Below are 17,843 nucleotides of genomic sequence, written 5' to 3'. Positions count from 1 at the left end.
GTCAAGAATCGATGAAGTGGCATGTGAAGTGGTTCCATTAGACATATCCAAGTTATTTTTGGTAGTCCATATTTGTGAAAAATTAATGACATCTACTAACGACAAGAACAAAATACCAATTGGAGAAGGATGGCCAAGTATTTGTGGGAAATTAATGTTATCTGATATCTCCAAGATTTAAGGGAATAGTTTGTAGTCAGACTATTCCATAGTCCACGTTGCTCAAGTTACCCATGATCCAATCGATTGGGATTGTGGAGATACTTGCCCAAGTTATGTTTGATTATATATATGAAAATTCTTTGGGATTACGAAGTTTATCAAAATATGCCCTCCCAAAAACGTGAATATTCTTTCACAACGATACCCGGAGATTCTGGAAACATCTATGTTTTCCATCAGCTTGTGGTGTGACAAGAACTGGTTCGAAAAGTTATATGTAGGGTACCCAAAGCAAGAAGAAAGTAAACTATAAATAACAGAAAAAACCCAAAACCCAACATAATAGTGTACAACTCACTTCAAAATTTTACTTTGTAAATCTCAAAACAGTTTTCATTTTATTGAACGAGTATCTGAAACGACCCGAAGATATAAAGTCCTGTGGAGGGCTTAACAATATTAAGAAACCTAAAATAACATGTGCTTACATTTCCTCATTAAAACCAAAGATCTCAAGGTGGTTTTTCTTGTATATGTCGAAAAGAACCGGTTTGCAAATGTATTAACAAAATCCAGGATAGAATGTTGATGATGCCTTAAAAGCAATAGGGTCATTGATTACCTGAACAGAGGTGGATGATGTGTTTGAATCATTTAGGTTGGTGTTGCAGCCCCACACACGAACTGCAAGTCTTCGACACTTTGGAGATGATCTCTTAAGGTATGTGTTGTACCAGTTAGACATATCAATCTTTTGAAGAGACTTGACTGCTTCGGCTTCCTTTGCAGATAAGTCAAACATATACCTACAATAGGATGCAAAATTGGACAAATAATGCAAAACAGCAATCAGTAAAGGCAGCAATTCGCCATTCTATAAAAAAGTAAAGGCAACAATTAAACCCATGTATACGCACAGGCCTTAGAATTTGTATATGATTTTATAGGTATGAACGTAATATATATGATATAATTGTATGGTTTCAATAAACATGTAGATCACTATATCATGTTTATGGGGTAAATATAATATCTAAACAAATGGTTTACGGGTAAATATATCATAAGCTCGATTTTATAGATACAACAACAACAACAACAACAACAACACCTAATTCTACTAAAGTGGAGTATGGGGGAGGTTAGATGTAGACAGTCATTTCCTCTACCCTAAAGTAAAAGGGAAGTCATTCTTCTACCCAGGATACATATCGGTCCCCAGGTAGAGGAAGTCGTCCCTCCCTATTCTGTAGAGCAGAGAGGCTGCTTTCTAGGGACCTCCGACCAGAAAGAACCATGAAATCCGATATGTGAAGTAAAAATATACAAGTAAAGTTGGCAAAATAGAAGCTTTACCATGAATAATGTATACTCTAATACGATATATATAGGTAAATAAAGCATATAACAATATTGAGTAATATAACATATAAGTAAAATATGTGAGTGTCAAATATACAAGTATAACAAGTCATGTAAGTACAATAAGTATACGTAAACATGTTGGTAAGAAGCATGTAGGTATAATATGCAGTATAAAATAGATGGTATACTATGTAGGCATAAACAAATAAGTATGCTATGTTAGCATAAAAACATGTGATATGTAAGTACGTATAAATTAATTGCTATATAATGTAATACAAACATATAACCATATAGTGCAATAAAGCATGTGAATATGCTACAATAAGTATAGATATATTATATATCCATAAAACATGTCCAGCCAATACGTAAAGTCCCACGAAAAAAAAAAAAAAAAAAAAAGACATATGAAGTGCACACAAGCAAGTAGGCAAGAAATATAATATAAATATATAAGATAAATAAACACCATGTAGAACCTAGTCATCTATTCTAATTCTACTCCTCCACAAATTCCTATCAGAAGTCATGTCCTCGGTCAATAAGAGCTCCTTCATGTCAAGCTTCAATCTATCCTCCAACCTACGTTTGGGTCTACCCCTTCTCCTTACGCCCCCAACAACGAGGGTCTCGACTCTCCTAACCGGGGCTAAAAGTGGGCGCTTCATAACATGCCCGAACCATCTAAGTCGTCCTTCCCTCAACTTGTTGTTTATGTTCCCAACTTCCAAGTTCTCCCTAAAAACTCCATTTGGTATCATATCTAGCATGGTCTTGCCACACGTCCACCTAAGCATCCTCATTTCTGCCACCTCCATCCTCCTCTCTTGGGCTTTCGTCATTGGCCAACACTCTGAGCCGTACAACATGGCCGGTCTGATTGCGACCTTGAAAAATTTCCCTTTCAATTTAAGGGGTACCTTCTTGTCGCACAACACCCCTTTCGCTGCCCTCCACTTCAACCATCCTACTCGTATACGATGCGTCACGTCCTCATCTATCCTTCCCGATTTGTGAAGCATCGAGCCTAAATATCTAAAGGACTCTTGTGGAGGTAAAATCTGATCCCCAATTCTGACATCCACTAAATCCTCTTGTTCTTCGCTCGTCTTGAAATCGCATCTAAGGTACTCCGCTTTAAGTCTGCTAATCCGTAGGCCATTTGATTTTAGTGCAGTCCTCCATTGCTCTAGCCTTCTGTTAAGCTCCTCCTGGGAATCCGAAACTAAAACAATAACGTCGGCGAATATTAGGCACCATGGGATGTTATCTTGTATCCTCTTAGTTAGTTCGTCTAGGATCAAAGCGAAAAGATATGGGATAAGGGCCGATCCCTGATGTAAACCTACCTCTACAGGGAAAAACTATGTGTTTCCCACTGCCGTGCGTACGCGAGTCTTCGCCCCATCGTACATATCTCTAATAGTTCTTATATATCTACTTGGGACACCCCTAGCGTTAAGAGTCTTCCAAATCAGCTCGCGCGGGGGACACAGTCATAAGCCTTTTCCAGGTCTAAGAACGCCATGTGTAGGTTCTTTTTGTTTTTCCCTATACTTCTCCATAAGGCTTCTAACGATGTGAATCGCCTCAATCGACGAGCGTCCTGGCATGAAACCGAATTGGTTCTCTGAAACCTTTGTCTCGCGTCGGAGCCTCGTCTCAATCACTCTCTCCCAAAGCTTCATAGTATGACTAAGTAACTTTATGCCTCTGTAATTACTACATATTTGTGCATCTCCCTTGTTCTTGTAAATGGGGATGACCTCACTGAGTCTCCATTCCATAAGCATCTTTGCGCTTCTAAACGTCGTGTTGAAAAGGTTTGTCAACCATCTAACCTCATCGCCTCCTAGGCACCTCCACGCCTCAATCGAGATTTGGTCTGGTCCTACTGCTTTGTTTCTCCCCATCTTTCGTAGGGCTGATCTAACTTCCTCCTGGTTAATCCTCGTGCAGTAACAGTTGTTTTGATATTCACGAACCTCGCGGAGTTCCCCGTTCCACTCTGTTCTTTCCCTACCAAAAAGGGATGCAAAATACTCTTCCCATCTTTTCTTAATAAGGTCTTCTCTCACTATACTTTGACCTGCTTCATCCTTGATATATTTGACGTTAACTAAGTCTCTGCCTCTTCGCTCCCTAGCTTTAGCTATTCTATATATGTCATTGGCTCCCTCTTTAGAGTCTAGTTTCCTATATAAATCTTCATAAGCTTTGTCTTTTGCAATTGCTACGGCCTTCTTTACTTCTCTTTTAGCTTCTTTATATCTTTCTTCTACCCTAGTTCTCTCTGCAGGTGTCCCTTCTCCAAAAGTAATGAGCTCCCTAAACCTCATCTGCTTTAACGCGACTTTCATTTGGACATCGTCACTAAGCCACCACGATTCTCTACTACTCTTATGGGCTCTCAATGTCCCTAATGCCATCCCTAAAGCTTCTTTTGCCACCTCTCTGATAGTGGACGCCATGCGGTTCCATAACTGGTCCACGTTAGCAGGGGCTACGTTATCCCCTTCTACACTCAATCTATCGGCCACAGTCGTTCTAAAAGTCTCTGCCTTCGCTCCATGTAGGTTCTTCCAAAGGATTCTATGTTGCACAACCTTAGCCCTCCTACGAACTCTTCCCCAGGTAACTAGGTCCATGATCAACAATCTGTGCTGGGAGGAGCACGTATATGCTGGAAGGACCTTACAGTCCCTACATGTCCTAAGTTCCCCTTTACGAAGGAGCAAAAAGTCAATCTGGGTGCAACGGCCCCCGCTATAAAAAGTGGCTAACTGAGCATCCCTCTTCTTGAAAAAAGAGTTAGCTACAACCAACTCGTGGGCAATGGCAAACTCAACGATTGAGCGCCCTTCTTCATTTCTAGGACCAAACCCAAAACCCCAATGGGCTCCCTCGTAACCTTCTGCCTCCACTCCTATGTGTCCATTCAGATCACCCCCTATAATTAGTCGATGATCCGCTGGGCACCCCCTCACTACCTCATCTAACAATTCCCAAAAACTCTTCTTTTCCGCATCACTTAAACCCGCATGAGGTGCGTACGCGCTAATGACCGTGAAAGTTTCCTCCTTAATAATTAGACTAACCGACATAATCCTATCGCTAAACCTACCCACGTCAACAACGTTATCCTTATGTAGATTTCCCAAAAAGATACCTACCCCGTTCCGTGCTATCCTAGAACCCGAGTACCACAACCTATAGTCCTTAATATCCACTGCCCCTTCACCCTTCCATCTAGTCTCTTGAACACACCCTATGTCCACATTACACTTAAGAAAGGTATCAATGAGCTCAATCCTCTTACCCGTCAAGGTTCCTATATTCCAACTACCCACTCTAATCCCACCAAGGGTGGCCACCCTACTACCGCCTCTAACCCCTCTGGACCTACCCACCCCTAAACTAGGAGGACATGACCTCAAGTTACCATAGGTATGCGTAATATCTATATTAACCTATATACCAAAAGATGACCCAAGTAGAGACTAAAAATAAGAAAATATGACTATGCTAAAAAGTATTTGTTATTACTTATGATATTAAGAACAGAAAATAAAATAAAATATAGATGTATGCTATGGATAATATAAAGATTTCAAAAGGAAAAGCAAGTGTAACAGTGATATCACTACAAATATAAATATATCAGTATAGTCTATATAAATATAAATATATAAATATATCAATATATGTCTAGACAGAAATACGTTTATACTTTTACACCTAATAAATACAAGTATAAGAAAGCAAGTAAAACAGTGATATTAGTAATAGACAAGAATCAAGAATCAGATAGCAGTTAACACAAAGATAAATTGAGAGATAAATTGAGAGAGAGAAACGTAACCAGCCGAAAAATTTAATTTCCGGTAACAGGCGGCGGTGGTGGCGGTGGCGGTGGCGGTCAGCGGGAGAAATGCGGTGAGGCAAAGGGTGGTAATATTCTATGCGAAAAAACCTTCTTGGGCCAGGAATGGGGTCTGTGATTGTTCACTCGCCGGGATTTGACCGGAAAAGCTTGTAAATTGGCCGGAAAAATCGACCTACGGCGGATGTTCTTGGCGGCGCGTAGGACCTCCGACGCCGACGAGACTGGTCTGGTTCTGATCTTTAGCTATAATCGAGTTAAATAGGAGTGGTGGTGTCTTCTTAAAATCGACAGATTTGATGAATTAGACTAGCAAAATTTTGGCACTCTTGGTACAAAGTTTACGTTGGGAGAAAAAAGCGGAAGAGAGAGAATTGACGTCTCGATTTTATAGATACCTTCAGCCTTGTGAATTAGAATTATCTGTTTTCTGGCATGGTTAATATATCTGTGTTACGTTCCAAATTTTTATTCTTTTCTTTACCAATTTAAAGTTAAAGTATCCAAAATAATATTATATTAATTAAAGATAGTATAAAATTCTGATTGGTTAATTGAATATAAATTTTTAATATGAATGGCTAAAACCCGCTTCCTATGTATAATAAAAGAAAGATGGGTTGATCCGCCAAACCAAACGCAGCCAGTTTCAATCTGTACTAAAACTTACCCGTTTTAGTCTGAACCCTATTTTGACCCAACACCCAACATGATGGACCCCGCTATTGTGCCAAAAATTTAAACTAGTAGGTAATTTGCAAACTTTCGAGATAGTTGGCCAGAATCATAACCTAATTTTTTTTACTAGAACATATCAAGTAAATCATATGCACAAAATGTTACCTCTGGTCGGTAATTTGTCCCCAGTATCGATTTGTTTCATAAGCGAGAGACGGATCTTTTTCCAAGAGCTTCGCGATCAACCCATTTTTAAAACTCTGAAAAGACTCGTCATCAAGTTTACTCTGCAATACAAACAATCAACATATCACAAGGAAAGACCAAAACATATGCGTAGGACGAGCAAGTAACAAGAGTTCAAAATGATATTTTCAGATAAGAACTATGCAAGAGTGTGCTTACCAACAAACCTTCCATTTCATTTATAAAATTATCAATCCTCCCTTGCAGATATACAGGACTATACTCGGAAGATTGAACCCGGAAACAGAATCCCGAAATCCGGTATGTTACCCGGGGGCTACAGTCAACAACATAACCAAGTTGCTCCTTTGTCCTACATCACCCAAGAAATTATTATACTGAAATTATTTAAAACTAGAGGTGAAAACATAAACAGGCTGGTTGAGTTGCTAATATATCCATTTCTGCATGTCAGATTGGGTTGACCGAAACACTTTGGGTTCAATTGGATTTACCAAAAAGGAAAATGAGTATTAAAAAAAATACTAGAGGAATCATGAACCCAAACCTAACCGTAACACCATAATGTATAACCTCATATCATACCTAAGTTGATTGTAAAGTGGTTCTTCCACAATTTCATCTAATAGATCAATCAGAGCTTTTGATTTCACCAAGTTCGAACCAACTTCTGGTTCAATCTGATAATAAAGCTGTAAAAAAATACAAAATTCAAAATTATACAAATGAAACCATGATATGATGGTAGCTTCCATAAATATGTATAATTATTAAGACTAAGAAAATAAATATTCAATTACCTCGACCACAGAGTTCGTGTCAAGTTTATTTTTAACTGTGACGTCTCTAACAAGGTCGGCACTAGAAGGAAGACATAAAACGATCTCTTTATGTCTCATCTCGGATGGAAGTGGCTTTACAGGGAAATAGTTTTTGAAAATTTTGGAAATATTTTCAGCTTCATCTTCAAGTAGATTTCCATGGCAAAGCCCCTCAATATACAACTGCAGAGAAAAGAATATATAAAAAAGCTTTACAACAGTTCCCAGATACCAAAAGAAAACACAAACAAGTCTCCCAAGATCAGAAGAGGGTCATACGGTAAAGTGCTAGGTAAACTAGATAACTAGCTTATAACAAAACTAACTCCAATACCATTGTATTAATAATAAAAGGAATAATATCTGAATAATAGAGATGTTCTAATTATGCTTGACACACTTAACAATTTATAAGGAGATTTATAACTTTTGTGGGGAGGGGGAGTGTCCAGTGTCTATGTTGCCATGTCTACAATTGTGACTGCTTTAGAATTACAACTGTATGAGGAGTTTGGTGTATCCTTGATTAAGTGTTTTACCATATATCAGCCGCATGAAATATTTTCAAAAGGGTCAGAAAAATATAGCCATCTAAAGCTCAAGTAGCAGAGGGTCGAAGTGGAAAAGGCAAACTACAAATGCTCACAAAGTTAATGTAAATATATACCTGAGTGAATAGTTCAGGGATAAAATCCTTTAAATCAGTTAGGGAAAGATTAGTTAGCAATGCAAGCTTCTCATCAACATCATAGAAACTCTTACAAATAACTTGCAGTCTCAAATAAGATGAATGACTTAACGGCTTCATGTTGGCATTTCTAAAATTTCTCTCCATAGCTTCCTTAATCACCTGCAAACATAGTAGCAGTGAGTCAACATAATAAACTTACAAACATGAACTACTTCTCCGGTTTTAATTGAAATCTGGAAGTAGAACAATCTTTATATGGTAGATCAATATACTTCAACAGTCAACAGTTATCATTATATAAAAAAATAACGTGTTTAATTGTAGATTTACAACCTTTAATGGTGACATATCAAGGTAATCAATATTATATTTAGTTTCTGTCAGCTTAATATAGGTAGAATATATTGGTGGGTATAGAGCTTTCACAGCTATAAGGCTATCAAATGGCAACCTCATTTCCCAAACCTATACTCTTAAACCAAACATGACCAAACAATAATGGAACATACAAACCCATACCCTCAAGCCTTAACCTTCCATGTGTTCCATTTTTTTAGAACAAAGTAACAATTAATGGAATAAAACACATTCATATGCATGAGATTGAAGGGTCTGAATTGTAAATTAACGTACCAAAAAGCGATCATTGGTTGGCACAAATGATTTGGCAGTTTCCAAGATTTTGGAAAGAAGAACGGGAAGCTTGTCATTAAAACCATATACTTTTAGCTCTAACTTGTCACTAACAAGTGATATACAAGTTTCCAACTTAGCTACACTAGCCTGCATAGAGAGAAAAACATAAAATTATATAATTACAAACATACATAGAGAGAGAAACATATAATCACATAATTACTTGCCTGATACACGATGTCATTTAGTTTGTCCTTTAGAAGGCTAAGAAATAGCTCAGTCAACAGAACATTCTTCAACTCACGATAAGCACCATTCAATGTGATACGGAAATAAGTATTAGCTCGTGGAAATCGGAAAGTGGTATCTAGCTTGTACCAAAACTTCATCAACGGCTCATCAAGTATACATTTTGGAGGGGTTGTAGGGGTGGAATCACATGATAAAGTATTTGAACGAATGGAAAAATCTCGTGGAATGAATTCATTCTTTGCGGGTAGATGCAATGCTTCATCTACATTTGGAGGGTCCCTCCATAGTTCCAAAAGGGATGGAGAAATGTTTTCTTCTGTATAATGTGATCCAAACCACGGCTCACATTGAACATCTGGCCAAACATATATAAACATGGTATTATTGAAAGTAGGTAATAACAAGATGTGATTACAGATCTTATATCATATGCTAGAAACTGACGTGTATCATACATAGTCTTGATTGAATTCAAGTCTTGATTGACTAATATAACACGGATGTAAATATATGACACTCAATTAGAAAGAAATGAAAGAACAAACACCAGTGTATCTGATTATAGGAGAAAAGGCTCTAATACCTTGAGACTTATTGAAAGACTTCGATAATATATCAGTTCTCATGTTTTCCGGTGTGAAGAAACTCAAAACATGATTGATCGCTTCTTCGTCCCACACCTTGTATGCATAATCCCCATATATAGTGTGCTCTGGTGGATATATAAGCAGATTTGCTGTAATATCAAAGAAAATTAAAAATTAATGTAAATTATGGTATCGGTAAGGAGCTGCAAAAACGCAAATGAAAATCATAAACGTGGACATATGTTACAAACAGAAAAGCAGAGGATCCCGACAAAAAATTAGTCAATGACACCCAATGTATTAAGAAAGTTCATGTGACACTTCATATTTGAGTATGCAAATGAGATATTAATAAAGCTACACAAAACTACATAGTTATACAAGTTGTACTCTTTCTGAGAGCAACATACACAATTACACATCCTGGGTGATCTAACTGGAGTCTCAAGTATCATCCACAAAGTGAAGTAATCAAATTCCTTGGTATTAATTAGGGAGACGGGTCGAAACAGGTTCATTAATATTGCTTTCAAGGACACGACACGATATATAACCAAAATGGCCCATTTGGCAAGCATCAAAAGAAAGAAGTTTCTCAAAGGATGAAGTGGTCCAGAAACTTTCATCACAAGACAACTAATTTAATAATAATCTCCAATTAAGATAAGTATATACACATTTAATATCACTCTACACCCTCTAAAAGGGAGAACAAAAAACAAGACATGAATTAAGCCTTTACAAGCATCAATTATACAACAGAGCCAGGTTATATAATGCTTAAGTGTATCATAGTCCACTAAATTTAAATATTATGGGACTGAAACGTCACACACGAAGAATTGCTCTAGAAGAGAAAGCAGAACATATAAAAACATAATCAAAAGAAATACCTGATAGCTCGGAAGCATACTCATCCTGGGGTTGCTCCTCAGCAAATGTAAAATCCATATTTGCAATGTCCTGAAGTTCTCTATATATCCACTCTTGAGGAGAAACTTGTCGTAGTAATTTGAGGTATTGATAAACATAACCAATGATCTCATAGATCTGCACTACAAAATTCCTTTTACTTTAAAGATGGTTCATAATCCTAATGGAGGGATTTTAGAGAAAGAAACTGTTAATGAAGGCTATTATGCAACAAATGATTGTGATATTACCTTTTCCAGTCCAGAATCAGTGAGGTGTATAGTCATGTTAAAAACATACGCTACTGAAGATCGTTGCATCCCATCTTCACCCACACCAGCTGATATAGAAGTCACCCATCCTTTAGCTTTTAAAAAGAAGAGCAAGCTTCCTCTGCCCTCTGTACACATAAGTCCAATATAACTTAATTCATCAATCTCCCCAAGACCCCAAGGCCTTAACAATAAACTATGTTGACAATGAAATGATAAGGTTGTAGAACTAAATGTGATACTTATCAGAAGGATTATGAAGCAAAATAACAATACCTTAAATGATTTCGTATAACAAAAAACTTCTAATCAATTAATACTAAAACGGTCTCTCCAAAACCAATTAAAACTAAAACGGTCTCTTCAAACTGGACCATGTTTAACAACTTTTTTGAATCAACAGATAGTGAAAGTGAATGGAGAGGTAACTCACAAACTTCATATTAGGAAACAAAACAATCATACTTGGATAATTTCCTATGACAGAGACTTCAAATCACTAAGTCAAATGGTCTCTTCAAAATGGGGTAGGTATAAAAACTATTTAGAATCATCAAATAGTGATAGGTGAGGTGAGCTCACAAACTTCATATTATACCAATTAGGGACAGTCATATACCATTGCAGTGAAGCATTTATTGGTGAGAAAAACTTATAATTAATCGTCACAAAGCAAAAAAAGGTATAACATGGTAACCAGGCAACAAATGGCTCGTAGAGATGGAGACACGAATAGAAGGTGATAGCGATCTTTGTAAGCATTGTCAAATAATGCACCAACTCCTTTTGTCGACATGTAGGTATTACTATATATTATAGACATAAGACTTAAGCTTATATCTGAGTTTTGTGGAGATTTAATATCTAGCATTTCGAGTCCAATAGCATAACTGCTCTCAGTTTATATTTTTTACAGTGCTAAAGATACCATTTTAAATAAACTGAAGTATATATGGTAATAAAAAACAAAGACTGTGTATGAAGCTATAAAAAAATAATCTTCAGCTAAAGGACACATATATATTATTTTATTTGAAACAGCTAAAGAACACATTACCATGGCCTATCAGATGTGACAAGTAGTCTTCTGCTTTCTTTTCATAGTCATTTCTAAGACACGGTAATGTCCACGAAAGATCGAGCACGTTGACATCTTTCACAGCCTCTAAGCGATAAATTTTTCTTGCACTCCAAATAGGGAGTCCTTGTTTGACTTCTGCCTTTAATGCATTGCTGGACTTAACATTGCTAAATAGCTCCAAAACCCAACTTTCAAGCTCATCAAGACTTTCTGCAACACAAAAAGGTGGTTTCATGATCTTGTCACAATAATGGTAACACGTAACTGAAACGATGTTGACAACTAAAATTTAGGTTTGCATCATGTTAAAGGAAAGTGTCTGGGAAATTGACCAGAAAACTGATTTCATCTTGTTTAAAAAGTCCTATAGATTGGAGCCATGCGGAGTCATATGTGAATAGAATTTTCAAGTGAAAAGAGAAAAAAAAAAAGGGAAAAAGTAATAATATAACAATATTAATATCAAAAAGAGACTGTAGGTCAATCTATGAAACATGCTACAGCCTCATATACAAGCTAAAAAATGCTTCGGAGATATAGCACAAAAAGCTGATTATAACCTAATAGGAAGCGGAAACTTTTTTATAAAAAGAAATGCTAGAATAATCTAAAAACAAAATTCTCATCCTTTAAAAGGCAGCCAACTATCTCCCATGATTCAAATCCAATTTTCGAGAGTCAAAACTGAGCATAAAACTTAACTATTACAGTGAACTACGTGAAGACAAGATATACCTAAATCACCAATTAAACCTAAATGAAGTCCGAGATGAACAGCTTGGTCGAATAGGCACGCTCTCGATTGGTCTAAGCAGCATGCCATGGCAGAAACCTTAAGCTACTTCCAACTTTTTAATTTCTATTATAGAATTTCCAACTTTAGCTTCTTATATATTAAAAACACAACACTTGTACACAATGTCTCACTACTAATACCAATTTCTCATGCTTGGTAGAATAACAAACATGCATTATGATACCTATTTACATAGTTATTTAACAATGATAACATATCTATAACCTATATTATAATTGCCCCTAGATGCAATCCTGTGCCGGTAGTATCCCATCAGTACCAACACTTTTGCATTTTTCGATGTTTATAGTTTATTCAACTTTATCTTTTTATAAACAGTATTAGGCACAATGTTGCACTGAAGCACTTTAAGGCTACATGCAGTGCTGTCAAAGTCGTTCTAGTCGCCGACTAGCCGAAGTTGGGAGGTAGCCCGCCGACAAGGTCAAAGTCGCTGCAAAAGTCAGACAACAGCAGTCAATGGTGGTAAACCCAATTCCAAGATCACCAGAAAACGCAGATCTTTTTTCTTCGGCTTGATTCCAAAGTTGCTCCATGGCGATCATCCGGCGGTCAAAGTCAAAGAAAAGGGAGAAGTAATTTTTTATTGAAGGACACTTAAAATAGGTGTTATAAAGAGCATGTAGCTTTTGAAGGTACTATGTATGTTAATTAGAAGTACTGCTACCTTTCAGAGTAGTAGGTAGCATTCAAAGATGTATTATGTGTTAAGTGGTTTTAAAAGGTGTACTCTACCGTTCAAATTGTACAATGTAAAGTAACTTCTTTTGGCGAAAATCGAAGAACAAATTAGTAAGGGGGCCGATTCATCACAATGATGAATGGGCCTAAAGGTTACATGTTAATATGTAGTTGGCATGTGGTTGCCTACCAAGAATAAATACTACCAATCTAACTGACCACGTTACAGGAAAAAGAAAAAGAAAATACAACAATTGAAATCAAGACTACAGGTGTACAACATCTAAAACGTTAGGTCAATTACGCGTGTACGCATATCATTGTAAAGTAACTGATGTACCTTAATATTTTAAAGAGTTGCAACCATTTAAACTATATGAAAGGGTACTACCATTTTACATAAAATGTTACTAACATTTGAACTACATAAAATGTTACTACCATTTGAACTATAGAAACGAAGAACATTGATTTTATCATATTGGTAAATTATATTTATGTTGGTTAAAATTAGTCATATTCAAAGGTGGTCAACATCTGCATAGTCCCCGAGTTGACCTACTGGACCTTACAAGTTCCTGTCGACAAGTACCCGACTAACGACTTTTTCAACACTGTCTACCAAGAAGTGAGTTCAAGTTTCAATAGAGACATATGACTTGTATATAATAGTTGTGTGGTATGCGAGTATTGCCTTTCACATGTGGTTGCACTAATCATGCAAATTCCTCAAGTTCGATATATTATAAAAATTAAAAAGGTCAAAACGCAGAAACCTACAATTCGGCATCATCAATTGAGCTATAAAGATTATTCACATTTCACTATACTTCTTTTTTTGTTTACAGGGAGCTTACCTCCTCCGATGACAACTAATTTCATTGATCCACCATGATAAAAGTCATTGAACAGTCTGAGTATTTGATCCCTTAAATTGATTCCTTTGTCCATCGCATCAACAAGGCTTTTCTTATTACCTATATATACACAAAAAGGGGAAAGTATACAATATGAACAATTTTCATACTCCAAAAACGTAACAGATGCACTTGAGCCAGTTTTATAATAAACAACTAGTGAAGGAAACAAAAATAAGACATGGTGTAATAAAAGTGAAAAGATACAGTTATTTGTTTACCCCAGAAAAACTGGTTGAAGGCATGACCCGGTGCAGCTGTATGGCACTGTAATTGTTGAAGTCGACAAAAATCATTTTGCAGAGCTTGATTAAATTCTGAGTTTTTCATATAAAGTTGACGGTAAGTGATTTGTTGTTCATATCAACATTGGGTCATGTATTGGAATCATTAAAGTGGAATGATAAAACGCACCCGAATCTACAGCCAGAATTTCCCGATCCATTGCTTCAGACTTCACTAACGGTGAAATAAAAAACTGTGAAAATCTGCAAAACGAAAGGAAGTGGGAATGTTACAATCTTATATATGATAAATAACATACATGCAAATATAAGACTCTATACAATGTGAACCTATACAACGCATAAACAGAGCCTCAATAAAAAAGGCATTTCACTTGAAACAACTAAGTAGATGAAGCACCAGAGAAGTATATGATATAGAAACATCTTAAGAAACATGTTAAGATTTTAAAAACTAAGAGTTTAAATGAATATACTGTACTTCCCAACTTTCACTAAATGCCAGTGAAAAATGAATTAATATTATTAATAATGATCACACATTCATATGACTATGTACTTGAAAAGGGTGTAAGGTTACCTTCTCAAAGCACCCTCGAGAAATTCTGGTTTAACTTCAAAATGGTAGCAAGTATACTCCACTTCTGTGTATGCATTAGAAGAGCCCCCGTGCTTGGACAAATAACTGTCATACTAGCACATAAAAGAGTTAAATGGGAAGCAAAAGGAGCACAATGATGTTGAGAAAAGAATGATTGCAGGTTTTGAATAAACAATTACATAGACATATATATATATATATATATATATATATATATATATATATATATATATATATATATATATATATATATATATATATATATATATATATATATATGAGTGTGTAAGATTTATCAAATTTTGTGATCAACAAATATCTAGATCTCTATTATGTTGTTTTCATCCTAGTTCCAATCATCGTGGACTTAAAAGATCAATAACATTAATCCATTGAGCCTATAAAAGCTACCTTATATCTTATATGATAGCTATTCACTCATACGCCACATAAATTTGCCTACCTGGTACCTGACTAATGCATTACTAAAACCAAATTGCATTAAATGTTTAGTGTACCACACAGTGCTCATACGCCAATGATATATTCTTATCATTTGATACAACACTAGTAAGTAATAACTAAAGTCCGCGAACGGTGTGGGTCGGACAATTTTGGTGAGGGGTAACTTTTGGCATTGGTTAGAAAGAGCTAAGGTGGGTACAACCATTAGCTCTGTTTCCATTTCTTTAAAACACTCAAAGTAATGAATACTTTGGAAATGAATACAGAGTCTTTATAAGGTTGTATTAATTAATAATAAACTTTGAACAAAATACATTGCATATTATTTTGAGGTTACCTATTTGAGTGATTAGAGATCAAAATAAGGTTCAACAACCCATTCTATAGAGCATCAGTAGGACTTAGCACTTTTGCTAACAACTAAGTAGGTCAATTTAACATCATTCCTACTGAAACATAATAAAATGGTAGATAGTAAGAAATACCTCATTTTCATCAGGAAATTCAGCACTCCCCATAAAGACCATGTGTTCTGCAAAAGAGCATGCAATGAGTACCATTTTAACCATCCAACAACGCAAGCCATTACATATTATCGCATTACATAATTCTAATCTTTAAAAGGTTCTCATAAACCACTGTTAATGTGCTCCATACAAACCAAGAAAATGCAGATATGAAGGATAAAAACAAACCAAGAAAATGAGCAAGACCCTGTGCCTCTAGAGGATCACAAAAGCTGCCCATCCCAACACACATAGCTGCGGCAGCCTGCAGAACAAAAGCAATAATAGCCTCTATAAGTTTTAATTCAACATAATTAGCTCCATATCCATTACTTAATTTCCACATTTTAGCATCATATCTGAATTATCTAAAATTTTATTGAGTAGCTAACAATGACAAATAAACTCAATGCTATCACACGTTACTTTCTAATGACTAGAGTAGAATGTTGTTACAATGCATTAAGAAAGCATCAAAACAAAAATAGTCTCAATTGTAGACCACTAGAACCAATTTTATGAAAGTCTTTTACATTAAAATTATGTCAAATTTAGGTAGATGCATCTTTACACACAGTTGTATGGAGCGCCAATAATAGTCTCTTTGTATCTAAGTAAAAAATCTGAATACATGATTAGCTCCACAGATATTCCACAAATTTTCATTAAAAAACTAATAAACTTCACTATATTCTAAATAATCCAAACTACTACGTAATCAGATAAGATGTGGCAGATAAACTTCAATATATCTTAAATAATCGGAAAAAAAAAAAAAAAAAAAAAAAAAAAAAAAGGGCAACCAAAAACACTTGATAGACTTCAGTACCTTATAAATACTTATTAAGCAGCTAAAACGAATATTAAACTGTAAGTTACCACATGATAATTGTCACAGATTTAATATAAGCTGTATTTACAATAGAAACATAACAAAACAAACTAGTCTCCACTCTCCAATTCAGATGCTCGAACGAATCAGGGCAAACTCACAGACTAAAGATACTACTGTTTTTAAGTTAAACTCTGTATCATATTAAGTTAATGTATGTGGACACACATGTGGTGCAGTAACCTACAGAACTAACAACAATAACAATCTCTACAATTTTAATCAAATTCAACCTAATTAGCTCCACATTCATAACCTAATTCCATATTCTCTCATCAAATCCTGAATCATCCAAAAATGTGTAACCATCTAAACAGTAAGCAGTAAACGGCAATAATAAACTCAATGTTATCACATAGCATTTGCTATTACTATAACTATATAACATAAAGATACAGATTACGATATTAAATAAAACGTAGCCCTAATTTTTCAAAAAAAAAAAAAAAAACCCTAAATATCAGCTATTAAACCTTTTTAGTCTGAGCAGCATTGTTCTTCTCTTCATTTCCTTCATCATCCTCATCCTCATCATCATCATCATCTTCTTCATCATCGCCGCTTTCTTCCTCGTCGTCATCTTCGTCTTCTTCCCCATCATCGCTGTCGTCGTCGATCTCTCCGTCAGGTTTAGAAGTTTCCGGCAGGCCGCCGGCGTAGATATCGGGATCATGTACAAGCAAAGCACAGAGTCCGTTCGAAAGCTGTATATATCTGTATAACCTACGGTCGTTAGGCGATTTTATAACGATATCGTCCGACGAAAACGTAGTGTCGCCGACAGCCATTGATGGAGTATTGTTAGAGACTAGAGAACGTTTGTTGATTGCGGAAGTGAAAGAAATCTTCTCTAACGAGCCCTACCCTCGATACCACTTGCTAGGCCCGTTTATGAATTTTTTATGCCCATCACTTTAATATCTAGTACTGACTAGTGAGGTTTGACCGTGCAATCGAGTCTTAAGTACGGAGTCTTATTTTACTTCTGAGAAATGATGTGTTAATAAGACCATTTGTATCGGGGTGTTCCAACCCAGTTGTATCGGGGTGTTCCAACCCCGAAAACGCCGGCCACATCACGTATGGCGGCGTTGCCGCTTCAAGTTGTCGAGGCGTTTCCGGTGCTGCAACGTGATCTCCAACGGACGTTGGAGCTAGGTGGCGAGTTC

The 17,843-nt window shown here is 36.1% G+C and overlaps 1 protein-coding gene across 1 annotated transcript; it reads right to left on the bottom strand.

Moving 5' to 3' along the window:
* Positions 1 to 538: 538 nt before the first annotated feature.
* Positions 539 to 17,549, bottom strand: LOC139871651 (nardilysin-like). The gene is made up of 19 exons (XM_071859370.1): positions 17,148 to 17,549; positions 15,972 to 16,047; positions 15,762 to 15,808; positions 14,791 to 14,903; positions 14,380 to 14,453; positions 14,187 to 14,282; positions 13,906 to 14,025; positions 11,527 to 11,760; positions 10,449 to 10,597; positions 10,179 to 10,335; positions 9,282 to 9,434; positions 8,674 to 9,053; positions 8,444 to 8,593; positions 7,787 to 7,969; positions 7,099 to 7,302; positions 6,884 to 6,990; positions 6,497 to 6,650; positions 6,257 to 6,378; positions 539 to 968 (listed from the first exon to the last, which is right to left on the bottom strand). Exons 1-19 carry the CDS (start codon positions 17,460 to 17,462, stop codon positions 725 to 727), a joined length of 3,078 nt encoding a protein of 1,025 aa, XP_071715471.1. The 5' UTR covers positions 17,463 to 17,549; the 3' UTR covers positions 539 to 724.
* Positions 17,550 to 17,843: the final 294 nt, after the last annotated feature.

The sequence above is a fragment of the Rutidosis leptorrhynchoides genome, chromosome 10 (genome assembly GCF_046630445.1).
Source record: "Rutidosis leptorrhynchoides isolate AG116_Rl617_1_P2 chromosome 10, CSIRO_AGI_Rlap_v1, whole genome shotgun sequence".
Lineage (NCBI taxonomy): Eukaryota > Viridiplantae > Streptophyta > Magnoliopsida > Asterales > Asteraceae > Rutidosis > Rutidosis leptorrhynchoides.
This window is presented reverse-complemented; position numbering and strand designations above follow the sequence as displayed.